The sequence below is a fragment of the Sceloporus occidentalis genome, unplaced genomic scaffold (assembly GCF_023333645.1).
Source record: "Sceloporus occidentalis isolate IW3139 unplaced genomic scaffold, rSceOcc1.0.p SCAF_250, whole genome shotgun sequence".
NCBI classification, from domain to species: domain Eukaryota; kingdom Metazoa; phylum Chordata; class Lepidosauria; order Squamata; family Phrynosomatidae; genus Sceloporus; species Sceloporus occidentalis.
In genome coordinates this window covers 267,273-294,537 of record NW_028317230.1, presented here as the reverse complement: position 1 = coordinate 294,537, position 27,265 = coordinate 267,273, and the positions used below count along the sequence as shown (strand labels likewise).

General features: G+C 43.4%; 1 protein-coding gene across 4 annotated transcripts in view; it reads left to right on the top strand.

Annotated features, from left to right (window-relative positions):
• The window catches only part of LOC149276033 (teneurin-4-like), a 144,744-nt gene that overhangs the window by 68,501 nt on the left and 48,978 nt on the right, over nucleotides 1-27,265 (top strand). For 2 of the 4 annotated variants that reach the window (XM_089503995.1, XM_089503992.1), the window contains 3 exons: nucleotides 20,160-20,409; nucleotides 24,707-24,805; nucleotides 25,860-26,095. In XM_089503995.1, coding sequence (XP_089360121.1) covers nucleotides 20,160-20,409; nucleotides 24,707-24,805; nucleotides 25,860-26,095 — 585 coding nt within the window. Of the gene's footprint in view, nucleotides 1-1,638; nucleotides 1,655-20,159; nucleotides 20,410-24,706; nucleotides 24,806-25,859; nucleotides 26,096-27,265 lie in introns of all 4 variants that reach the window. The other 2 variants (XM_089503991.1, XM_089503994.1) reach the window with 2 other exon arrangements.

Genomic DNA, 27,265 nt, shown 5'->3' with positions numbered 1-27,265 from the left:
TTGTACAGCGCTACAGAACATGTCGGGGATATATATATATATAGTGAATATATGTTCCTGGCTGTATTATGCGCCGTAGAGTGATCATGAAAATTGTATTTGCACTTTTATATTTTAATATATATTATTTATTATATTAATATAAATTTTATTTTTTTGGGGTCTCAATCTAATAATTTATACTATTTTAATATAATTTAAAGGCAAATGTTTTTTTAGCTATGACATCATTTTATTTTTTATATATTTTTATATATAATTTTTTTTTTTTTTATGTTTCTTGAGAAACATAATTTCCCTTTTTATTGATGTTTAGAAGAAACTTCCCTTCTTTAGCTTGAAAAGAGCCTCTTATTGCCCCAAACAGAGGTATTTGTTTTGGGATAAACAGCAGCTAATGATTTGCCCAGGAAATATTTTTACCCCCCCCCCCTGTTGGAATCAATCAGGATTTGGCTCCTGTGATGGGCCCCCGGTGTTACCTGAAGACTTGCTAATGGAGCTGGTGACACTGGGAGAGACTGGGAGATACTGGGAAGGGTTGATGTGTGCTGGGATGGAGGCTTCCGTGGAATGCAACCTTTTAACCCTTTCTAGGCCGCATTTGCCGAAACCCAAAACCTGGCAAGGCTGGGAAAAAAAAATACCTTTTTTTCAAAGTCCACAAAAGTGTTTTCCGAGGTCATCACCACCTGCCCCCCCCCCCCACTCTTTGTTTACTCGAGTATCATAAATGAGCGTTTCTTTTCCTGCGTAAACAGTGCTAATTCAGCCCAAACTGCACCTTGTTTGAGTTATACGGGGCTATTTTCCGCCACTGAAGTTCACGATGTGTTTTCTTTAACGTCTGGGGGGTTTTAAAGCGCATTTCGCAGCCGCTTGTTGGTTTCCTGGAGCCGCTCTCAGCGCCTTCTTGTTTTTATTGAGCCTGATGGTGAAAAAAAAGGGGGGCATTCCTTTTATTTCTATAAAATTCAATTTCTTGTTAAATGTAAAAAAATAATAATAAAGGAGTCCATGGAAAGCGGCCCTCCGGACCCCCTCGGCCCTCAGGTTCTCGTCACCTGTCTGTGATCTTCTGTCTGTCCGTCTCGAGTTTCACATTTAAATTCTTGACTTTTCTCAGGAGTCTCCGAATTAATTCGCCAAGCGGTAAAAAAAATATTTATTTTTATTATTGGTGGCAGACTTAAAATAAAAAACATAAATATATATAAATAATAATAATAATAATAATAAAGAACAAATACATGGAATGGATAGAGCGGCTGGCGATGGCGAGATATTACGGGTTGGATTTGGGATATAATTTGCATTGATTTAAAATTTGGACTTCATTTAAAAAAAAATATATATATATATTTTCCAGTATGGCGCGTCGTACCGCTCACAGGTTACTTATACAATTTCAGAATTTCGAATACTTTTTTAAAACATTTTTTCCAAATCCCTTAACAGTCGCATAAGAGGCTGCTCTCATTTTGGGGCCTTGGTTACAAACGGCGAGCCTGTTGCAAATGTCACAAAGTAGAGTAATCACCATGGAAACCAAAGAGAATGTTTCAACTAACTGTTCTGTTTTGGAATGCTGGCCCAGAATGGAATCTTGTGGTTTAGGGTGGTATATAAGGGGAGCAGCCGCCCAGCAGAAGTGGTAGAGGGTAATACAGTGAGGGGATTAAACATTCATGGGATAGACATACGGCTCCTGAATCTAAGACGAGACCAACGCCTGATTGAGGTTTGGCCTCCATATTTCTTTTGGGGGGGTTATGAGATCGCGTCTCTTGCTGCCGGTGACTGTCTCGTTGTCGATATCGGAATATTGATTCCTTGGGACAGAAGACGACCTTTAGAGCTCCTCTGCGGAGCGCGTCGGGTGGTCCCTGCGCACTTTGCGGTCCCCCAGGAACCTGCTTGATGTAAAAACTCTCTGTTTGGTAGTAAATGTGTCCGACAGCGAGACGCCGTGTCTGGAGGGTCTCGGTGGGATGACCTCACTTGTCCAATAAGAGGAGAGCGCAGGCAGCACGTAACCCCTGTTGACCTTGGGAAATGTCCGCAACGTCCTCTCGCCTGCCACCGCCGCTCAGCTTCGAGGGCCCCGGAGGCCGTTAGTATAATCCGGGGGATTAAACGGTAAAATGACACAATCCCTCAGTTTTCCCCCAAACGCTAGCCTCTTGAACCCTCTTTAAATGGATTAATTGGCTCAGTTCTTCGGGGATCCGCCATCTGAAGCTGCTGGTAGTCGAGAGCTCTTCATACGTTGATTGACTCAAAACAAATCTCACGGTTTACTGGTTTTTAGGGATTTTGGGGATTTATTCACTTAATCTTGAGTTGACATGAAGACTCAATGATTGAACCATACATTGTGCAGGGTGGAGAAGAAATCCGGGATTAGCCCTTCAGGGCACCCATAACTCCTCGTTTAGTTAATAATCCCCACTCGATACTGTTTGCGATTATTCACAGCCTCCGAATCAAACGGGCGACAGACACTAATTGGCGCGTTTTAACCCGTTAATGACCCGGCTCTATTCGTGGCTTTACGTGTAGAATGTCCGGTTTTGGACATTCCATGTGAATCGAGTGTTAATAGAGTGTTAGTTCTGGGGTAGTAAAGTCTTCGCGTCGCCTGCATTATCACGCCCTGCCGGGGCAATAAATTCCTGAGCGCCTCCTGGGGGTCGGAGGTTTTTAGTGGGGATCCTCCTAAAACAGAACCTTTAGTGGACCATTCATGATCCCTACCGGTCCTGTTAATACAGCTTCGGGGTAACGGTACCAGGTGATGTAGTGTGGCAGTTATGTGAAACAGACACCCAGCAGAGGTGGTAGAAGCTAATACAGTAGGGGGGGGTTTAACATGCATGGGGTAGACATACGGCTCCTGAATCTTAGCAGATTTGCCCCTTTTTTCCTCTTCTTTCTTCATTAGCCGGGCTGGCTCTATGGGAATGCGTACATGCGGAGCAGCTGAATTATGCAATGCTGAGTCCTGGGTTGCAATCTGCCCGTCGGCCAATCACATGGAAGCTTAACCCGTCCTCCCCACCCCCCCAAAGCATAAAATCTGAAACTTTTTCCAAACTGTATCCAGAATGCAGAACGTTTCCTGACCCCGATACATTAACATCGCCCTGGAATTAAAGGGACCGGCTAACGTCTCCATTAAAGAAGCACGCATAGTAAAGTACTGAAAATACCCGGGGAGGGGGTAAAGGGGCATCCTGCAGAACCCCCCCCTCGTGTGTTTGTAAGGGGGGGGCACATGTATGTGTTAGAGTGCCCTTTAACCATGTCTGTTACCCCCGTATCTCGGCTCCCGGGGTAAACGGTCCTCCGATGACGTAATATCGGTGACATCGCCGTTAGTCTTTCCTGTCACGGATCCCGCGCATGTCACCGTGCAGCTGCTCGCTTATGCAAGAGCGCCGTGTGTTTCACTCGAGTGATGTAACTGAAAGCAACCGCCTGCGCTGGGAGTCCAATCCTCTTTTGTTTCGCTTCTCACTTTTTTTTCCCCCTTCATTGGCCATCCCTGAGCCCCCCCCCCCTCTGTCTGGGAAACCTCACCTGGGAACAGGTGCGTGGATCCTGAGCCCAGGGGGGTTGGGTGCTGTATGCGGAATCGCAGATCCTCCATCATTACGTCGTATATGGGGTATCTGCGCCTGGGTGGGGGCGGAGGGGGGGTTATATAATCCGGGTAATTAGTAGCTGAGGGGATTTCCCCCAAACATTTATATGTAAATTAGTATGTGTCGGGGGGGGGGCAGTTAAGGAGTACAGAAGGCCAATAGTTATGCAAAAGTTAGTGACACCTGGGCCAAAGAGCTTACACCGCGTGTGACACAATCATTCATTACCAGCGCTCAGAGCGGATTTATCAAAATGCCATGCCGGTTTCCATGGTGACTGCCCCGCCGTTCCTCAGAAGTCCAGTGTTTGTGACTGCAGCCCGGTGTCTCTGACCATTTTTTGTTAAGTTTGTTTTCAACAAAATAATCTAATTTAGAGCGTGGGGGGGGGGGGTTGGGGGGTGCAATCTGTTAAGGCATGTTTGTTTTAACTCTTTGCAGGAGGGGAGGGGTGAGTCTTGTGGCGTACGAAGGGTTAAGCTGGGGTTCATTAACCTCTAATGTTTGCGTTGAGATCAGACTAATGGCTGCTGCTTGGAATCCTTATCTCTGCCTTAACAATGGGATGGAAAAAGGAAGAGGGGCGTCATTGTTACCCCTTCTGCCCTGTGATAGGGGGGCGGGGGCCGTATCCACCCCTTTTTTGCCCCCTTGGTAGGTGATTTGTCACTCGCTGTTACGTTTATAGGGCCAGTAAGGCGTATTGTATGAATAGAAGCAGACACGTTTTTCCTCCCCATCATAGTCAAGACTGAGAGCGGCTCCCGTAATCTTACAATCATCTCTAGAAATGCTTTTTAATGTTTTTAATTTTTCTTTAATATGTTTTTTATTATAAAAAAAAAAAAAAGTGGCATTTATTTATTGTTTAGTGGCCTGTTCCTTTAAGGATCCTGTGCTGTGTCTCGGCGGGGCGGCGGATCCCTTTGGACCCTGCGTCTGTTGCAGCATTTCTGTACATCCTCACAGTGAATGATTTCCCTCTTATGTCATCATCATTTTACATCATCTCGCTCACCGTTTATTTATTTCTGCTGATTTCAGGTTTTATTGTCCTTTATTGCATCATCATTTTCTTCTGTCTATCTGTTGAGCCATCCCCCCCCCCCCCCCCCCCCGGATGTGTGCTCGCAGGGCTGAGTTTTGATAACAGGTTTTAGGTGGAATTAGGGTTTCTGCTGTCTATTTGCATGTCTCATCGGGTGTATAATGACATTTATAGATACAGGGATCAGTTTCCCAGCAGAAGTGGTAGAGGGTATTAAACATGCATGGGGATAGACATACATCCTGAATCTCATCCGTGCGGCCCCAGAACAAGCCTGGCTATTTATTTTTATTTTTTGTAATTTTATACGTATTTTTTTTTTCCTCTGGGTAAAAAAAATAAATATATATAAAAAAGGAAAAATAAGCGATGTATAAAGTTGAATGACTTATTCCCCCCCAGTGCCTTTCTATTTATTTCCTTACAGTAAGATTTGTGTCAGCGAGGCTGCGAGGCTCTCACTGAGCCGACTTACTCCTCCGAACAGCGGAACCGATGCTAATTTTATACATATTTGTGCTGTCAGTCATGTGATATTTTGGGTGACTTTCCCGGCTCAATCACCACACTGAGCTGATGCTTTATGGCGATGCTAATGAAGTCCGTCCCTCCATAGACTTTCATTACCCAGAGAGTCCGGCTGGGTGATTAAGACTGAGCCGTTCTATTGCTCCCCACAGGCAGTATGATAAGGAGTCGGGGGGGGGGGGGTTTAGTAGATCGGGGCTCAGATAACGGAGCGAGAATCATACAAACGGCTGATAACTTTATATTATGGGGCAAAAACTACAACCGGGGCAAAAAAGAAAGCGATATTTCTGCAAACGTATTTTGATCGGATCCGAGGAATAATATTTGCTGGGAAATCCGCTTTAAACCCCCTGATGTGCGTCGCCTCGATGTGATTTATTTTTTTGGGCGGGGGGTTCCATATAAAGTATAAAAGGTGTCTCTTTATTAAAAGTCCATGTTTCGCCCCAGAATGTAACTAAACGCCGTGGCTTCGGGTTCCAGCGTCGCTGCTGAGCCACTGGAACAGATTAAAAGCATTAAAAACTAAATTGGCAGCAGAAACGCCCCCCCCCCGGCCCCCCAGTATCTGCTTCTAAGCTGACCGGTTTGGAAATGAGGACCAGACGCGGCTTTCTGGGTGGAGGTTTTTTTCTTTTCTCTCTTTTTCATAACTTTTTGTTTTTGGGGGGTCTGTACCCCTTTAACAGACTGCGACCCACCGGCTCTGGCCGCTCGCACCGGGCTCTGGGAGATGCTGATTGCTCCGCAGTGATGTCATGGCAACCACGCAGCCAATAGGAGAGCAGGAACTCCCCTCAGTTTAAAGAAACAAAACTCAGGAATGTGGGTAGCGAAGGCTTGGGGGGGGGGGGTCCGGATTACAGAGCAAGCCCGGTGAAAAGTGCTGGAAGTGGAGGTGTTGCCATAGCAACTAGCTGATTATGAGATGTTGCGAGTTGTAACATAGCGATGGGCTTTAAGTTTGTAACTGTTATACCGTCTACAGAATAGGATTTGTTTTGGGAACAACTGAATTAAGTTTTTATGTGTTTTTTTTATATATTTTATTATTTTTTTTGTACGTTTTAGATTTTTTTTTTATTTAATAACTAAAAAAAAAAAAAAAAAAAAAAAAGTTGAGCCGCTCTGCCCTCCGGTAGCCGAGTCCCCGCGTAGCATCGTGCGTTTGCCCCCTGCAGAGGCGGGGGGCATCTGGTAAGAATTTCCCCTGACTCGGGGGGGGGGCTCGGGGGCATATTCTTGGTAGATTAGGAGCAGATACACATTTTTTGTGAATGATTGGGTAAATGGCGGCTTGATGGAGAGATAATCCTTAAACACCTGGGCACTGAGCTCCTCCCAGGGATTACTGGTGTTAGTAGCCTTCTGGAGTGGCCCCCGGCCCCTGGTGGGTCAGCTAAAGTTCCAGAGCATCATTACCTTTTTTTTTTTTTTTTTATTTTAATGGCAACACAATCCGGGTTTGTTCTGCAAAGTGCGTCTCTTCAGATGGAATGTTAATGGAACAAAGTGGGGCGGAATAAGATAAAAACAAAGGCGACGCGACCAAAAACACTGAAAGTGCATCGTACTTCAGGCAAGCGATGGCCTGGGGCCGATTGTCAGCTCTTTAGCCTCACGTGTTTCGTGCAATTAACGTGGGCTGGAAACGAAGAGCTGAGTTATATTGATTTATAGATCGCTGTCATGCTCCGCAGCGCTGTACAATGTGTTATTATTTATATATCGCCATAATACTCCGCAGCGCTGTACAATGTGTTATTATTATTTATATATCGCCGTCATACTCCGCAGCGCTGTACAATGTGTGTTATTATTATTTATATATCGCCGTCATACTCCGCAGCGCTGTACAATGTGTTATTATTATTTATATATCGCCGTCATACTCCGTAGCGCTGTACAATGTGTTATTATTTATATATCGCCATAATACTCCGCAGCGCTGTACAATGTGTTATTATTATTTATATATCGCCGTCATACTCCGCAGCGCTGTACAATGTGTGTTATTATTATTTATATATCGCCATAATACTCCGCAGCGCTGTACAATGTGTTATTATTATTTATATATCGCCGTCATACTCCGCAGCGCTGTACAATGTGTGTTATTATTATTTATATATCGCCATAATACTCCGCAGCGCTGTACAATGTGTTATTATTATTTATATATCGCCGTCATACTCCGCAGCGCTGTACAATGTGTTATTATTATTTATATATCGCCGTCATACTCCGTAGCGCTGTACAATGTGTTATTATTTATATATCGCCTTCATACTCCGTAGTGCTGTACAATGTGTGTTATTATTATTTATATATCGCCGTCATACTCCATAGTGCTGTACAATGTGTGTTATTATTTATATATCGCCGTCATACTCCGCAGCGCTGTACAATGTGTGTTATTATTATTTATATATCGCCTTCATACTCCGTAGCGCTGTACAATGTGTGTTATTATTATTTATATATCGCCGTCATACTCCGTAGCGCTGTACAATGTTATTATTTATATATCGCCGTCATACTCCGCAGCGCTGTACAATGTGTGTTATTATTATTTATATATCGCCTTCATACTCCGTAGCGCTGTACAATGTGTGTTATTATTCTTTATATATCGCCTTCATACTCCGTAGCGCTGTACAATGTTATTATTATTTATATATCGCCGTCATACTCCGCAGCGCTGTACAATGTCTGTTATTATTATTTATATATCGCCGTCATACTCCGTAGCGCTGTACAATGTGTGTTATTATTATTTATATATCGCCGTCATATTCCGTAGCGCTGTACAATGTGTTATTATTATTATTATTATTATTATTATATATATATCGCCGTCATACTCCGCAGCGCTGTACGATGGGTAAACAGGACATAAGCAGAGCATCGCATAACAATCTGGACAGACAGAAATTCTGGAAATTCCACATGGAGCAGTTACCATGGAAACCCGATGGAGCGTCTGCTCTGCCCGTAGTACTGCTTTTGATCCATACGTTTTGTAGCGTGATGTATAGTGCAGAATGTGCAGGCTCCGATGGCTCGCTTTGGGTTGAGGAATGCAGAAAGAAATCGCAGGAATCTGGTGAGGAGACCGAAGAGGTCTTTTTGTAACTCTCTTTATTGTGATGGTTTCCGGTCCGAAGAGCTTGTGATCTAACGTTTTTGGGATGAAGAGTTTTCTTTGCCTTTTGGTCATTGCTTGGGAATTACAGATTTTAACCCTTTCTGCATCACAGTAATGCCCTTCTACACAAGGATAAACCCCACCCCTCGCAGTTAACCCTTGCTTATGATGTCACCACGCGGGATTGTCTCGGATAAGGCTACTCTTCTCGCTTTCAAGGTCACGTAAGGCTGGCGCTGATTCTCGTTCCTCGAATGTCTGCCTGTGACGCAGCGCCACCTACAGCCAGTCCCGATCCCAAGTATCCAAACGGAACCCGCCGGCTGACCGGCCCCATCCGGCCCGTCTGGTCTGCCCATGTTTCCTGCTATAATGACCTTAATCGGTCATTGGTCATGTATGTTTAAATCCCCTCACTGTATCGGCATCTGCCACTTCTGCTGGGAGGCTGTTCCCCTTATCTACCACCCTCTCAGTAAAGTAAAACTTCCTTCCATTCCATCTCAGCCTCCGACCCTCTAGCGTTGGATTCCGGCCTCCTGTTCTCTCGTCTGACATCTCCTTCGTCGGCCGGAGGGTTAGAGACTTGTTGCTCTTCTCTTTGATAAATAGGTGAAGCCGTTAAGAGGTTAATTCTCAGGCCTCGTGGCCAATGAGCCGCTTCGTATCAGACGGACGCGCGGCGGCCGGCAGCGATCGTTGTATCTCGTAAGGATTTTATCGGGAGATTCGTCTCGATTTCTGAATGAAAAGGGTTATCCGGAATTCTCTTCCCGCGCCCCCCCCCCCCCGAAATCTATCATTAAAGGGGCCCACAGAGCTTACAATCTATGGGTTCTTGCGTTTAACCCTTGCAATGCCAGAGGAGGGGTTGCTATCTCTCCCCTATTGGTCCAGACAGCCTTTGTTAAGGGAGAATTAATCAGATCATGCTGGCCCTGCCACAGGCTGCCACCGTTCTCGGCTCCCCCCGGGGGGGGGGGAACCCCCTGCATTGAAGCGACAAATTCCCTGAGTTAAAAGCTGTGACGGGGGAAGTTTTCTCTGTTAAAGGCTCAGGTCACCTGCGTAGAAAATGCTGGGTGCGGCAGGCAAAGGGTTAAAGGCTTGCACGTTACACGGTAACGATCTCGTTAGCGTGTCCTTTTCTTAAAATGGATTCGCTTTAATTGCAGCTGGGGCGGCGTTTTCCCAAATCTGCATACGGAGCCGCGCTGTTTAGCATCATTAGCATATAATTAATAAGCCCCGGTGCGGGGGCAGAGCCCGCTGATTAGTAAATTGCCCTAATTAATGCCCTCATTTGTTCCCTTAACCAGCTGCACTGCCCTTCATCTTAATCCATTGTAACGCGGTCTCTCTATGACATCATCACGCGGGTGCTGCCGCCACCTTGCTTTTCTCTGATAATGGACATCGGTTTAATCTTTTACAGGGGTTTGGGGCCCAAAGAGGGACTGGTCAAACTGAAAAGGGACGCTTGGTGGTTGGCGGTATGAATCAGCCACGGGCATACATCGTCTTGGAAAGTCGTATAGCGGCCGCCTGACTCTGGGGGCCAGGAGCCGTACCGGGGGCTCTGCTGGTTGGGGGGTTTGTTAGCGCTGATTAATTTCTCCGCCGTACGGAGACCCTCGGCGCTCCGCAGCGCAGTCCCGAGGTATTCCAAATTCTGGCATAAACAGAACGCCGGCCGGCGTCTTCCTTTATCGTTTCTTAATTGTCGGAATTATCTGCAGGGTTTAATTATTCGCGGAAACGTTCATCGCCGTCGCTGCTCTCGCCCTCGATTTCCTTTCTTCTCCAAATAATAATAAAGCCGTCGCCCGCGATCAGATAACCGGCCGCGCCGCCATGCATCTGCCCAGCCTCTTACACGCCTGTAACTGTTTACATCACGATACGGAACGCTGACATCATATCCGCTAATTAACGCCGCTTACCACGGACAGGGATATGTCGCCTAAATGACGTGTCAAAGTGACGTTAACTCCTGCCCTGCCAGCAGCATCTGCCTTCAGAGTGACACCGGAACTGATACCTTGCTGTCAGTCATGTGATATTTTGGGTGATTTTCCCGGCTCAAACACCACACTGAGCTGATGCTTTATGGCGATGCTAATGAAGTCCCTTCCTCCATAGACTTGCATTAGTCAGAGTCCAACTGAGTGATTAAGACCGAGCCGTTCTATGGTTCCCCACAGGCAGTATGATAAGGAGTCGGGGGGGTTTAGTAGATTGGGGATCAGATAACAGAGTGAGAATCATACAAACGGCTGATATGCAGCTGCCTGAAAACTTCATATTATGGGGGGGCAAAAATTTATGAAATGACAAAAAAAAAAACAGTCTGGGGGGGGCTCTTTTGAGTCCCGGGAAATAAACCGTCCTTAGTGATCGCGATACTTTAACGTCCGTCTGAACGTCTCTACGGACGAGGCTCTGTGTTTTGCGCGTTCTGCGTGGAGCCGGCGTCGCTCGGGTCGGTTTTTGGGGAGGGCGTTCGCCGCACCCCATTTACCCCCAAAATGAAGCGGATTAGGGAAAGATACCGCGGCGGCCGAGCAGTCGATCAGTCGGCTTTATTGGAGGAAGGAATGCTCACCAAACAGAGTATAAAATGCCTGGGATTTCCGCAGCCGTTATTCCTCGCAGGGTGTTAAATTGGTCTATTATTTCAAGCTGATAAACAAAAGGATTTGCGTCTCAGGAGTCTCCCGTTCATTTTCCATTGTGAAATATAGATGTGTTATGGGCAGAGATTAGGCGCTGCTAGCGGCTGATTTACAATCCCTTTGTTTTATGACAATTATTTTGTTTCCTGTCGATAAGGAGCGTTATTATAAAATAAGAAAAATCACAGGGATTATAGCGGGGCTGCTGCTGGCCCCCAGTGTTGGCTTCATGCACCCCCCCTATATACTGCACCCCCCCTATATACTGCGCTCCCATTAAAGCCTCGCATTTATGTTTTAAATAAAAATCTAAATTTAATTGCAGGCTTCCTGTAAAATAAGAAAAAAGAGAGAGAAAAAACCCCACAGTGGTGGGTGCATGGAGCAGGCAGCCCAGTGCGGTGGCTTGTTAGTTTTTTGGGGGGTTTTTTTGTTTTTGTTTCTTCTTTTTCTTTAAAAAAACCCCTCAGCTGTATTGAAAATGATGATAAAAGCTGGTAAGCCCGGGGCGAGGAAAGCTCTTCGTGGAAATGTTCGATCATTTGGGGAAATAATGGAGAGAGAACCTTTTGGGGTCTCTTCTGTCAAATTCGAGGCTCTTGGCAGGTATGCTTATGCCCCCTGCGTAGAAGATTGTTGGTTGGGCTGGGTGTTTGTTTTTTTTTTTACCACTCAGTTTTTGTTTCCCAGCTGACCAGCTTAGTAGAGTAAAAGTTTTTTTTACTTTTTTTTGTTTGTTTTTAATTGTTTAGTTACAATGTCTTGCTTCGGGAGAAAAAAATTATAATTTTTTTTTTTTTTTTTTTTTCCAAGTAACGTAATTAATGTTTTTTTTGTTACAGATACTCCCGTTTTAGGAGACATTCCTTGAACTAAATAATTAATTATATATATATATATATATATATATATATATACTTTTTGTCAAAGAAATGGGTAGCGATGGGCTTTTTTTATCTTGATGATTTTTATAATAAATTCTGGAGGCGTGGAGGCGGAGGCTCGCGAGATAAACCATAAATGCGGATTTAAGCAAATTTTTTTTTTTTTCGTTCGCGTTTCCGATTTCCTTCGCGGTCTTTTGCTTTCATGAAGCTAATTTTAATTAGGATTCCAAATAAAGATCTAGCCATAAAACGGCCTCCCGCGGAGGATGCCGCGCCGCCGATGGATTGTATCCAATGTTCTTGTAACACAAAGTTTTATGGACCTTCAAAATGATTGGGGAGGAATAAAATAAAATACGGTTCCATCCGGGTAATGCGTCGTCTCGTCCGCTATCCGGCTCCATTACCGGAGGTCATGTCCCTCAGCACTCCCAGCCAGACTGCAAGAAGACAAACGAATGCTGTCGGTAATGGCTGAGAGTGATGAGGGAAGAAAACCCCAAGCTTCTCCAAAGAAACCATTTCTTTTCTTAAAGGTCTTTTTATTAACCATTTAACCCCCCTGGTACGGGCAGACGTTGGGTTCGTGGGACGCTCTGACGGGGATGATCTGCGCGAGGCGGCGGCAGCGGCTTCGCTAATGGCTTCTGATGACTTTTACGGCTACATCAGCAGAACGGGAGGCAGTCATAAAAAATGCATTTGTTTACGTGTTGTGCAAGCAAAACGGCCAACAACTCGACCCCACTGTGGGTCTGAAGGTTTTATTTTTTTTTATTATTTTTGAGGCGCCTCTCCTTGCCCCCCCCCCCCCATGCTTATCCTTCCATTCCAATCGGAGATTTGAGAAAGCGGCGTTTAAAACAGAAGTTACTCCCTGCTTTCTTGAGGCGATCGCCGCTGGTTGTTTGCCCGTCGCCGACAGCCGATCCATGCAGCCAAAAAAAAAACTAGATTTTTTTTTTTTTTTTTGTTTTGTTTTTTTTAACCTCCAGATGATCGAAGGAAAGTGAGAACGGGGCTCTGAGTGTTTATAGCGTCCGTCAAGACGCGTTTCCAGCTTTAAGAAGAAACAAATCTATACATTTTTAATGTTATATCGCTATGGATACTTTAGTGTTTTCAGAAAATTCCTGTGGAACATTGAAAATAAAAATAAAAAAGAGCTGTTTTTTTATATTACACCCATTCTGCGAAAACACAAAGTGCCTACTGAGCTTTTTTTTTTTATTTTTATTTTTTTTTTTTTTTTGAGTGATTTCCTCAAATCCTGCCGAAGGATTCTATCTCTACCCCTCTATTCGCTGCCACTTTCTAATGCAATTTACAACCCAGCCCTGGTTGCATATATAATATATATAATCTATATATATATATTGTGATTGGTTAGTCTGGGATTTGCTAAAAGGCCTAAATTCCTAAAAGAAAAAGAAGAAAAAAAAAAAAAAGAAAAGAAAAAATAAAAAAAAATATATATATTATATATATATATATATATATATATATATATATATATATATATATATATATATATATATATATATATATATATATATAGATAATACATAAAAAATACTGGATTGATTATCTCTGTATGATTGTGATCTAGCAGGCTGAGGTTGATGCAGAGTTAGTTATTGTTATAAAGTGACAACGTCCCCCCGCACACCTTGAATCTCTTTTTTTTTTATTTTTTTTTTTTTATTCCGGATTAAGCCCTTTTGTCCGTGGATTTCCGTGGCCGCCCCCTTTTGTCTCTCCTTAAACCCGCTTCCCATCTATTAAAGGATCCGGATAAGGCCGCTGATCTCCCCTCCCCCGCCGGAGGTGTGCAGATGTTGGCAGAAAGTTGTAGGAGGTCTGCGGGAAGTTTCTGGGCGGCTCGTGATTACTGTAATTACCTGCCGGCGGCCGGCGGATGTCTCTTGATTGCCGCTTCTCAGTCTTCTCTGTTTTGGGTTCAGGCGACAAAAGAATTTCCGTGTGACGGCTGCGCCGCTCGTTAGCCGTTATTGTGTCGGGGGGGTCCGGGGTTTATCGCTTCCTACACCGTATTATTCACGCAGCCCTTAACCCTTTGCATTCCAGGCGTGGAAGTCGATGCTCACGCGCTCTCCTGTTCTGCCCCGGTCGCTGTTTATTGTTTTGTTCGTTAAAAGCTGAGACCGGTGGCAGCCCGTGGCAGAGCCAGCGTTATCTGATCAATGCCCCCTTTCCAAAGGCTGTCTGAACCATCAGTAATATAACAATAGGGGAGAGAGAGAGAATTTAACGGGGAGGAATAATCCTGCAGATCCTGAGAACAGCACGTTAATCCTTCGCGCCATATACATGTTGGTCTAATGAGCCCCAAAACCCTGCTTATATCACCCAAAAATGGCTGAATTTCTCATCTGGAGCCATCACTGCCGGGGCGTCCATTGTTTTTTTTTATTTTTTTTTTATTTTTTTCTTGTTAATTAAATCCCCCAAAACTCTCAATGTATTTTTTTTCCTTGTTGACGTTTATTAAAGGCGCAGATACCGGGGCGCACCTCCCTGCGCACGGTTTTATTAAAAGACCCCGAGAGCGCCGTCCAATCCGTTGGCAGCGCGGTTGTAATTGAGTCTCCCCGGCGGGATTAGGGATATACGGTAATTACGTTCTTTAATTGAACGATACAGAGATGCCGCTTCCTGCCGCCGTAAAGCAGGACGCGTCGTTTAAATTTCTCATTTAAGGCGGAACCTTCAGAAAAGTAGTTTTTCCGCCTCATACTTTCCGGTGTACAGAATCCGAACAAAATGTGTCGGGGTTAAGCGGAATAGTTAAAACAGGATATTTGGCTTCTATTTGGTGAAATTGTTTTTATTCGGCCAATTGGAAAATTCACTGAGATTATTAAACGCGGCAGACTCCGCCCCTGGCAGCATCCAGCGGGGGGCCCCCTGTATAATAAATAGGATACATACCTCGGGTCCCTTGTTCCCATGTATGGGCATGCCACGCCCCTTATACGTTTCTTATCCAATCATGGACTGATACAGAGATTGGAGTGACAGTTTGCATGTCCAGTAGCCCCGGGACATGTATATTTTTGCTCTTTTTCCTTATCAGATTTCGCGTCCTAATGGGAGTTAACTCTTTATATCAGCGTTTTTTGTCTATATTAATGGACATTTGGCAGCTTTGAGAATATTCCATCGGAACGTGATTCCTAAATATCTGTTTGTGGCGTAGGATTTTTTCCTCCCCTTGATGTAGCGTCGCCCGCGCACCGGCATTCATAATACATGGGATTTACTGCGCGTCTGTAACTCTCCGGTGTCAGCCTTACCGGGGCGCCAAGCCCTTCTGTGCCCCATCAACACACACGGAATCCACGGCGCCCGTTACTGGGAAGGAATAAGGAGATGGAAGGCACGGTGCGTCAGTAAAAGTAGCAACGTGGCCCGATTATAATGTATTATTTTATATAGCGCCATCATATTCCGCAGCGCAGTACAACGGATAGATGCAGTCCCCGGCTTGGTAAAGGTAGCCTGTCGTTGACTTGAAAACAAATAAAAATGGGCAACATTTTGTGGTACACGCACCCTTACAGTATGGTTGATAGATAAGTGGAAAAGCCTCCCAGCAGAAGTGGTAGAGGTAACACAGTGAGGGGATTAAACATGCATGGGATAGACATACGGCTCCTGAATCTAAGACGAGACCAACGACTGATTAAGGTTTGAGTCTTTACAGCAGGAGAAACGGGCGACTAGACGGGGGCCGGATGGGGCCGATCTGCCGGGAGTTCCGGGTGTAATAAATGTAACCTGGGAGGTGGTTCTGTTTTGAGGGTGCTGTGTTTCTGGCGCATGCACAGCACCGGGGGCGTCTTGTTTCTGTTGGTGAACCGTCTCGCGGGGTCCGCGTAACCCAACTGCCGCTGTTAGCACGAGGGTCCCGCGGCGATCTCCTGACCCGGAGCGAAAGCTCGGCGACCTGTCCTCTCAGCTGTGTAAGGAGGGTCTCGGATGATTAGGGACGCTCCGGTGGTCTCAGCTTCTTCCTTTTGATGGGGGGATTCTGGACCGGCTGACACTGCAGGGGTCGCTGATCGCTGGGAGATTCCTCGCCTTCGGTGGGATGGAAACTTTGTTGCTCTTCAGGATTTTCAGGTTTTATCTGTTTTTGGGGGGATTTTCTGCCTTTTTAACACATTTTGTTTCCTAAATTGCAAGATTTTTTAAATATATATATTTTTTATAAATAGAAAAATCCATAAGGGAGCCGGATGCCTCCATGTCTCCCCCTCCTTTATATACCCTGGGGTAAAGGGTAGCCCCATCAGCTCCTTCTCCTGCCCTGCATGGGGAGGAATAACTTAATAGCTTTGCTGGCTTTATGTTTAGGGTAAAGTACCCGCGGTTCCTTCCTATCCTACATTTAAGGAGGCAAAATCCCCCCCCAGCACAAAAGTGTTCTCACCAAATGACCATTTGAATGTTTAGATTCCCCCCCCTCCTGGCGTGTAAGGGGTTAATACGGATCTTTGCGTTTATTTAAACGGGATTGGAGGAAACGCTCTGAATTCGGTCAACAGCCGGGCCGTGAAATATATATATATATTGATTTCTCTGAGCGTGAAGTCGATTATTTCTCTCGGCGGAGAAAGTGAGTGCGTTTAGAATGCGCGTGGAGTGTGACGGGGGCTTCCCTCCCCCACTCTGACGCGGTATTATACATATACATATATATATATATATATATATATATATATATATATATATATATATATATATATATATATATACATACCGTGTTTCCCCGAAAGTAAGACAGCGTCTTACTTTCTTTTTATCCCTAAAAGCCCCACTATGTCTTACTTTCGGGGTATGTCTTATATTGGGAAAAAATTTTCGAATTTAATGCTTTCCTACCTTTCCTTTCTTCTTTCAGCTTCTTTTCCTCCTCTTCGCCAGTTCTTGTCTCCTTCCGGGTCAGAGGGCACGGACAGCGGTGGGCGCGGCTTCAGTGTTGTGCGCCGGGATCTGACAAGAAACCCCGGCGCACAACAGCTGTTGCCGCGCAGATCACAAGGGAGCGGTATCGGAGGTCATTAACAGACCTCCGGCTCCCTTGAGTGATTTTAAGCCGGGTTGAACCCGGCTTAAAATCACTCAAGGGAGCCGGAGGTCTGTTAAAGACCTCCGATACCGCTCCCTTGCGAGCCTGCTCCTCCAGCGGCGGACATTACTGTCCGTCTCTGGAGGGGTGCCGGGTGCCGCAGGTTGGCACCCCCTGGAGTGTGGCGCCCTGTGCGGTCGCACACCCCAAAGGTCGGCCCTGCTCTAAGGGGCCGGCCTTAGGGGTCTGCGGCCGCACAGGGTTTAAATAAAAACATCGGGGGTTTTTTTCAACTTTATTTAACATCCTCCATGTTAAATAAAGTTAAAAAAACTTTATTTAACATCCTCCATGTTAAATAAAGTTTTTTTTAACTTTATTTAACATGGAGGATGTTAAATAAAGTTAAAAAAAAAAACCCCGATGTTTTAATTTAAATCCTGTGCGGCCGCAGACACGTAAGGCCGGCCTTGGTGGGGACTTCCCGGCCCCTTAGAGTGGCGGACCCGGTCGCAGGTGCGGCGGGCCTAAGGGGCAGGCGCCCCTTATGCCCTGCGTTAATGCGGCCGTAGGCCGTAGGCAAATCCCCCGTGTTTCCCCGAAAGTAAGACATATGTCTTACTTTCGGGGTACGGCTTATATTAGCTGACCCCTCTGAAACTCCCGATACGTCTTACTATCGGGGGTGTCTTACTATCGGGGAAACACGGTATATATATATATATACACATAGTGTGTATGTGTATATATATATATATATATATATATATATATATATATATATATATATATATATATATATATATATATACACATAGTGTGTATATAATATAATCTGTGCCCCCCTCCCCACGCTGAGTTATGACATTATCAGCATCCAGCTTTTTATATTAACCATAACCCCCCCCCCCACCTGGCAGGTACCAAGCGAACACAAAACATCCAAAAATTAAATGGGGAAAAAACACACCTGGCAGGTACTTAAGTAAACAAAATAACAAAAAAAAAGCTGACGTAATTATCAGGCTGTATTTTGGTGTCTGTGCTCGGAATTTAAATAAACTGTTGATTTTCCGTCAAACGGGGGGAAAAAAGCAAAAAAAAGTGTCTCGTTCTAGAGCAGGGACGTCCAACATGCGGCCCGCGCGCAAAATGCGGCCCGCGGGACCTCGAGGTGCGGCCCGCGTGAGATCGGCAGCCAGGATCACAAGAGCCCTGCTGCTTACTTGTGGGAGGGTCTATTGTACTGCACAGAGGAAGCGGGAGGCCGCGCCCCCTGCTGAAGTCTGTAAGGGGCATCGAGAGCTGTACTGCAGGTAAGGGGGTGGGGGAGGGTGTTTGAATGAGTGCGTGATTGAGGGGAATGAATCTGTGAATGAATGAATTTGTGTGTGTGATAGCATGGATGTGTAAGTGCTGGAACCTAGGCATGATGGGACTGTGATTGCTGTTAGCAATCACACTCCTATCATGCCAAGTCAGCCAGTACATGCTGGTACAGGGTGGCTGTAAGTGATGTGCAGACCCCATACTGCTGGCAGCATCAATACACAAGGGGGGCAGCTAGCTAGGTTTCAGCATGTACTGGCTGACTTGGCATGATAGGAGTGTGATTGCTAACAGCAATCACAGTCCCATCATGCCTAGGTTCCAGCATTCACTGGTTGCCTGGGTATAAAAAGAGTGTGTTTGCTGTTAGCAATCCCACTCCTATCATGCCAAGTCAGCCAGTACATGCTGAAACCTGGCTAGCTGCCCCCCTTGTGTATTGATGCTGCCAGCAGTATGGGGTCTGCACTTACAGGGACCCTGTACCAGCATGTACTGGCTGACTTGGGATGATAGGAGTGTGATTGCTAACAGCAATCTGCTAACAGCTATCACAGTCCCATTATGCCTAGGTTCCAGCATTAACTGGTTGCCTGGGTATAAAAAACCTATCATGCCAAGTCATATTGTTGATTTTTTTTGTCCAATTGTGATGTGTTAACGCACTAAAATTGGACAAAAAATACAATAACTATTAATTTATCTATGATTGTTGACAGCAATCACACTCCTATCATGCCCACCCAACCAGTACATGCTGGAATCTGGGTATGCCTGAGATTGCTGTTAACAATCATAATATATAATTTTTTTGTACAATTTTGGTGTGTGACTTACTTTTATTAAAAGTGTGGTATTTTTTTTATTATTTTTAAAGGTGAGGGGTGGGGGTCACTTTCAGTTTCGGCTAAGTGAACCCTGAATTTTCGGTTTTGGTCCAGATTTTCATTTTAGTGCATCGCTAAAATAAATAGAACTATTTTATTTTTACTTATCCTATTAATTTGTAGTCACAGAACTTTGTAGGCCCAGAAATCAGTGAGAGGAAGAGTAAAGGTTTTGCGTCATTTACTTTATTTTAATCTGCATATTTTATTAAAGGCCGTATTTTCTCACAGTGAAAAGTGAGTGCGGCCCTCACACGGATACAATTCTGATGAAGTGGCCCACTGCAGAAAAAACTTGGACACCCCTGACATAGGATATACAACTTCAGTCCCCAAGGGCCACAGACGGGCCAGAATTCTGTGTAGCCACACCTGAGAACAAATATTTTAATGACTTTTTAGTTGAGATTCACAAATTATTATTGTTTTTATATATACTTTTGCATAATATTTTTTATATATATTTTTGCGTAGTATTTATTAGCGTTATTATTTTTGCATAATATTTTTTATTAGTGTTATTTGTATTTATTATTGTTATTACTGTTTTTTTTTATTATTTCTTGTTAATGGATCAGTTTTTGGGATACCCGTCACGTTTTTAGACCCCGCGTCCCCGACGTCTCCTTCCGAAGTGTATCTTTTGATTTGCGTAACTCGCTTTATAACTGGTGCAGGAATCGCTAAATTTGCCTTTCGATGTCATTCGTGATAAATCTGCGGGAATGTTTTTATTCTGGTAATTACCGGCGTAGGAAAGGTGCTTGGCACCAACCAAATTCTTAGAATTCTTTGTTTTCGTAAGTTCTGATTATTGTGAAATGTTTCCCTTTAAATAGTTTATAACTGAATGTTTAACATGTTAACCGCTGGGGCCTTGGCGACTAAACCCTTATGTGTTTTTTCTTCCAGATCAGCCCCTGGGCCTCCAGAATCACTTGCGTTTGAGGACCCCTCCCCCGCCTCTGTCTCACGTACCGAACCCCCACCATGCGGCCTCCATCAACTCGCTAAACCGAGGGAATTTCACCCCGCGTAGTAACCCCAGCCCCGCTCCCACCGACCACTCTCTGTCCGGAGAGCCGCCAGCCGGTGGCAACCAGGAACCGGCTCATGGTCAGGAAAACTGGCTTCTCAACAGTAACATTCCCCTGGAGACCAGGTATTTAACGCGCTCCGTCTGCGTCGGGAATCCACGGGGCTGTTTTGACATTAGGTGCTGACAAGAGAATCAAAATAAGCAAGTGACCTGGTAATTACCGGGGCGGAAAGACCCTCGCCCAACACTCGACTAAAACGGAGTAGGGCAGGTGCTACATTGTATCCGCATGGTGTCTTCAGGTCAATCATCTCTGGTTCTTCTTGGTCCTTTTAGCCATACTTTGGTTGGCTGTTGAGATGACCTCCTGCCCCTCTGGGTTAGTTACTTGCCCCGCAGGGGGTAGGTAGCCTCCTAACTCTTACTAGACAGACATGTGGGAGAAGATAAATGAGCATGTTGGTCGCCGACCGGGTCCGAGGTTTTGCGATTCCCCTGCCCCCATATTCATTATCTTGGGGGGGTTAAGGGAGTGGGACATTTCAATAAGCAGTTTGGGTTCCCTTACGGGGTGAGCGGATCCGCGTGATGACACCCGACTAGTCCCAGATCCGGCCAAGATTAGCTGATTAATGAAAGAACCCCCAAAATCTCGGATGCAAATGAAATATTACGTTGTATTTATTAAAATGAAAAGGAATTGGGTTCACAGAATGCTTCTCTGTACGGATTCCGTATCTGGGAGCCGAAATAATTCCGAGTGAGGCAGAGGGGTCGCTATTTAGAGGTCGCTGACGGGTATTCAACGTATCCAGACGTAGCGCTAACAAGACTGCGGGGAATCCGTCCGCGATGCAAACATTATTCAGATGGCAGCGCTTCAGTCCTGCGGCGATACGTTACAAAGTGTGACAGATTAGGCAAATCATATAGAAATTAAAAAAAAAAAAAAAACACACAAAATAATTTGGGGGGGAAAAAAACAATTTTGCTTTTAATCTTTTATTTTTTTAACCCTTTTTTTCCCCCCAATCAACAAAGTCCTACTCTGTTTTTTTTTTTTTGTTTTGTTTTTTAGATTTCCATATAAAAAGCTGATTGCTGAACAATTAGAATATAAAAAAAATTATCGATATGAAAAATGTTAGGAGTCACAAAAAAAGTTTACTAGTCTATACCTTAATGTCATTGGATATTATATATAATTATATGTATATATTTATATATAATTTTCATTCATTTCTTTTTTTATTTGATATAACGCGGAATGCGTGTGTTCCTGATTGTGACTCCGACGCCCTCTCCTGATTTCTTTCCGCTCCTTGTGACCGGTAACTAAATCTGACGTTTAATAGAACGCATTAATCAGAAAAAATTACTTGGGCCATTTTCTCTAATTAGCCAATTATGCCGGAGCATCTATATTGCTAAACTAATGACCGCGGGTCAGGGCTCCGCATCATTATTTAGCCCGGGAATGACCAATGGCGTTCAGAAAAGAAATGACTATGTTGTGTTAGCTGGCAAATTGGTCTTTAACCCCTTCACCTCGAAAGCCTTGAAGGCGTCCTTGGAACCGGAGGGGTTAATAATAATAATTTTAAAATAAATAGCGTTGTATAATTCTGTCATTTGACCTTTTTGGGTGCCCGTGTGTAATTTTTAGCACGGTAAGCCAAGGTTTGTTTTTGACGCAGCTTGCATCAATATTATGGGGAATGATGATGTCAAAGGACCATTGCTTTTAAGGTGCTGTTCCACTTAGCATTTATTGCAGTCTCTTGCGTGTAAGCAAATAAACCTTACCAAATCTTTCATTTTATTCTTTCATCTTAATTTTTTTTTTTTTTGGGGGCCAGTTTCTATGGCAGCAGCCTATCAGTGCCTGCTTTTGTCACATGACAATAAATGTTCCCAACCCAAATTCACACAATTCAAAAGTATTGTCTGGGAAAGGTTCGGACTAGGTGGAGAGTAGGTGGGAACAGCAGCTTTAAAATAATGTGATTTTATATATATATATATATATATATATATATATATATATAATTTTAATTGGCATTATTTTCTGCATTTCCTCTCCCGAGTCCTGCACCAGTCATGAGGATCTTTACCATGCAGGATGTAAATATGTAGCACATCTATGCCCAGAAAACTCATTTTAAGACTTTTAGTTGATATATCACCGATCGATGATCAATTAATCGACTTCGCCTCCTGATTTCTAATTCTTGGGGAAGGAAGGGGGGGAGCAGATTAATAATAAAAACTTGTAGAGGGGTCCAGGGACTTCTATCCCACCACAAAATCAAGAAAAGAAGAGCAAGACCTGGTAGAAACTTTTTGTGATGGTGGGGGTGGGCTGCCTGAAGGCATGCACGGCCGCTCGCCTCCTAAGTTTTGACTTGGACAATCAATTGTTAAAAGTATTTTTCTTTCCAAGTGTCCAAAAATAGTGATTATTTACCCAAATCCCCCACCCAGCTCCAGGGCATATCTGCAGTCTGACAATGTCTAAGGTGGATCAGTAACTCGCTGAGCTGGACAGATGGCCGTTCTGCATATTGACTTTCATTCTTTGGGGGATGTCTGCCGAGGGGGATCGGTGGGGGGCATCAGTCAACCTGTGGCAGTGATGAACGATTGTCAGCTCTTCTGCATCTGTTCCCAAGGAGGTCGGGGATGATGGAGATTGTAAACATCTTAAAGGGTTGATCTGGATATATCCCTGTGTCAATCAATAAACAATTATATGGGGGGGGGGGGGCTGGAGGTTGATTCTAATTCCTCAGATTTAAAGTGAAAATATTACGGAAATTGGGAATAATAATTCACAAACAAAAAGCTTTAAAACTCGTATTATAAGGAATTATATTTAAAAATAAAATTAATATATATTTTTTTACATTTAATTTTTTTTTTTTTTTTGTGAAATGTAAAAAAAATTATTGATAAAAATCAATTCTCTTTTACATTTTTCGTTTATAAACCTGCAGATCAAAAAGTTTTTCATTCATTTTGTTGGATACAAATTGAATGTGAAATTTGATTAATATAAATTCCAAAACATTAAAAATCTCATTTTTATTTATTTATTTTTGAGATTTTAGGCTTTGTCAGACAATTGGGTTATAACAAGCTGGGGTGCTGTTACACATGTGTTAAAAATGTAACAATTGCTCCAGTATGTAGCAAATTATTTGTTGGCAAATTGTCTAAAAATGTTGTGGTCAATTTTATATATATATATATAATATATGAAAAAATATTTCTATTCATTAATTTTTTTTTGATTTTTATTTTTTTTTTTTGTGGCCAGACATTTCCCGTCCTTTAAAAAAAAAATAAAAAAAAAAAAAAAATTAAATATATAAAACATTTTTTCCAAACTTTCTTAAAAAACCTGCTTATCAAAGTCCTTCCCAGGTATGTTTTTCGTAGCTTTAGAGTCAGAACGTTTGCCAAAAGGCTCCTTATTGCACCCTGCAGGCAGATTTCCTTAAATCTATGTATTTTTGGAGAAGGTTTTAGCATTCAGTTAAATGGACGTTTGGATTCTATCACGGAATTCTTTTATCTCCGAGTCGATCTCTGATGCCGGCGAACCTCGTAATTATTTCCCCCTGATTTAATGCGACTCCGCGGACGCTCTGCGAGTTTTTGCCGTAATTCTGATGCCGGTTGGAATTGGTGTTTGAATGTTTAGCTTTATTGCGGAATGTGTTGATTTGTTGTTTATGTTCCACGGAGAATTGATCCAAACCTGAAAATAATCTCAGCACCATCCGACCCGGCAGCCTCTTCCTCTGCCGACAGCCGGCGTAACAATGTGTTCAGAGCCCGCAGACAAAGTAACCCCTGGGGTCGTTCTGGTCCTGTAACTACCGGCGGAGGGTTCTTAGTGATTGGACCGTTCCACTGTCATGACGAGATCACCGTAAGAATTTTGCATCTAACAAAGAAACACAGATCTGCCCGCGGACCGGCCCCATTCGGCCCCCGTCTAGTCGCCCGTTTCTCCTGCTGTAACGACTCAAACCTTAATCAGTCGTTGGTCTCGTCTTAGATTCAGGAGCCGTATGTCTATCCCACTGTATTGCCCTCTACCACTTATGCTGGGAGGCTGTTCCACTTATCTACCTTGAAGACCCCAATATCTGATGGGGGGGGGGTAGAAGCTAAGAATCGATGCTCAGATGATTTCTATAGTCTTGGGTCATTTCTCTTGAAACATGAATTCTGCTTTGTTAGTGGTTTTTATGTATTAATGTACGACTAGTACCGCTTAAGGTGGGAGTGTGTGTGTCCACCGACCAAAGCCATCTAAACCCCCCGCGCCACCACGCAATGCCCGGCGACTTTGGCTTCCTCCATCGATGCATGACTCACGGCCTTCATTCGTCTTCTCATCTGTGTGTAGAAACATAGCAAAGCAGCCATTCGTAGAGACATTGCAGGACAACCCCATTGAGATGGACATTCTCACCACCTCCCGACATGACGCTGCTTTCAATGACGGGTACGTCACGCATCCTATTACCTGCTCTGTGATTTTCTGCATGTAACCCGCTTCCTTCGTGTCACGCCAGCGGGCCGGGGGGTTGGGGGGCAGCCATGATCATGAAACTTCCAGGATCATATTAAAGTCCTTTTTTTGGGGGGATGTTAGAAAACGTAAGGCCAAAATTCCTCTTGGATTTTTTTTTTTTTTTTTTTTACGTTTTTTTTTCTAAGAGACACTTAACGGTTCCTGTGAAAATGTAATTTTTTTTTCCAATTTTATTTTTATTTGTGGCCTCAACGAGACTTTCTGAACTTTAATATTATCCTGAATTGCAGAAATAGAAACACTGATTGCTCCCTGTTGAATATTATTTTTTTATTTATTTATTTAAAATGTATTTCGCTTATCACTTTTAAAAATAAATAAATATATATATATATAAATAAGAAAAAGACACACAGATTTGTGGGATGTTACTGTAACAGAACGATATAAAATAAAGAAGTTTAAACTCCTGCTTCAAAGAATTAATAACATCCCGCACGGTACCAATTGAAACACTGATTGTATTTGATTTTTTTTATTTTTTTTTTAATGATTTATATTCGTATACAATTATTTTATATTTCTTTGGGTTTGTAATAAATATATATATATTCAGTTCTGTTCCTTCTAAATATTTTTCCCGATATTTCAGCTTTGTTTTTATTTAATCCGAAGGATCGCTGCTGGGAAAACGTCTCTGCATCTTTCTGAGCCTGGAGCGCGCGGCGCGTTCCTACGGAATGCTGCAGTGTTTTTTTTAGAATTCCAAGCAATGTTAAAAGTTCTGTGGATGTTTTGTTAATTTTTAAACTCAATATGCTTTAAATGGGATGAACTTGGGGAGCTTCGGATACTCCCTCCCTCCCCCCAGATGGTTGCCCTCCACCCCAGGCTTTTTATCCTCCTCTAGGGACCACCCGCTGATCACTTGCTGAGTGTACTGGGAGTTGTTCTATATTAGCGGCAGGGAAGGGTCTAGCTGCCCTGTTTATGTGTTTTTTTTGTTTCCTGTTGTTTCTTGCAGGCATTTCCTTTTTAAACCCGGAGGAACGTCCCCTCTGTTTTGCACGACGTCGCCGGGGTACCCCCTGACCTCCAGCACTGTGTACTCGCCGCCCCCCAGGCCGCTCCCGCGAAGCACCTTCTCCAGACCCGCCTTTAACCTGAAGAAGCCGTATAAATACTGCAACTGGAAATGCGCCGCCCTCAGCGCCATCGTTATCTCCGTCACACTGGTGATCCTCCTGGCCTACTTCATCGGTAAGGTTGGGATGTCCGGTTACCGCTATTTAATCTGCGTTCTGATTTGTTGATACATCCAATGGTTTATTTTGTGGTCGCCGACGGCGAATCATTATCTGCAAGTGTGCGAGTCTCAGAATGTCCGTGTCATGAAGGTGAATGAATGAACGTCTATATGGAAGCGAATGTCTGCGCTTCTTACAATGTTGCCGCATGAATGTCTGACATTCATGAACCTGCGTTAAAAAATGTCAGCATTCAGCTCTCTCTCACTCACTTTATATTTCCTTTAATTATATAAAAAGGGTTTACGTGTGTTAAACAAAGCAAAAATATAATATAATATTTATATATTTTATATTACAAAATATCTTGCATACATTTTGCTGGTAAATTTACATTTTGGGAATCCAAGATAAAAACGCATTTATTTTTTGGGGAGAATATTTGCCCTGCCCTTTTATACTTTAAGCTGTAATTTTTTATTTTTAGTATTGATATTAGTTTAGTTATTCATTAGTATTAATGTTTTAGTTTTATTTTTCTTATTTAATAATATTGTTTTATATAGCACAGTCATGTTCTATAACATAACAATTTGAACCAAGAGGTAAGGAGGGCCCGGCTCAAAAGAGCTTACAATCTAGAGATTGAAGATATATTTTATTTTTTTTCTCCAAAGTTACAATTTTTTTACTGTCCCAATGCATTATATTTAAAGGAATACAATTTTCTTTTAAAATTTTAGATTTTCTATGAAATATATGTTTTCTGTGTAGAAAGTTCTGTAAATGATTAAAATTCAAATGAATCTGTTCCGTTCCCAACAAACATATTTTTACTATTTTTACAAAACAGTTTTATTGGTCTGATCAACATGATGGGGGGGGGGAATATAATTAGGGTTTTGATGAAAAATAGTGTTTAATTTATCGCCTAATCAATTATTAATTACAGCAATAAAGGTTGCTGGCTGGGCGCTAATTAACTCATTTAAAAATTATGAATGACCTTTCGGTGAGTAATTATTTTGTGGGTTCTGTCACTTCTTGTAAAGGAGGCGATCTCCTAACTACAGCAGTGCCAGCTCCGGGGCCGGCTCGCTGATTTAACCATACATTATATGGGGGGGCCGGCTCGCTAATTTAACTATACGTTATACAGGGGCCAGCTCGCTGATTTAACCAT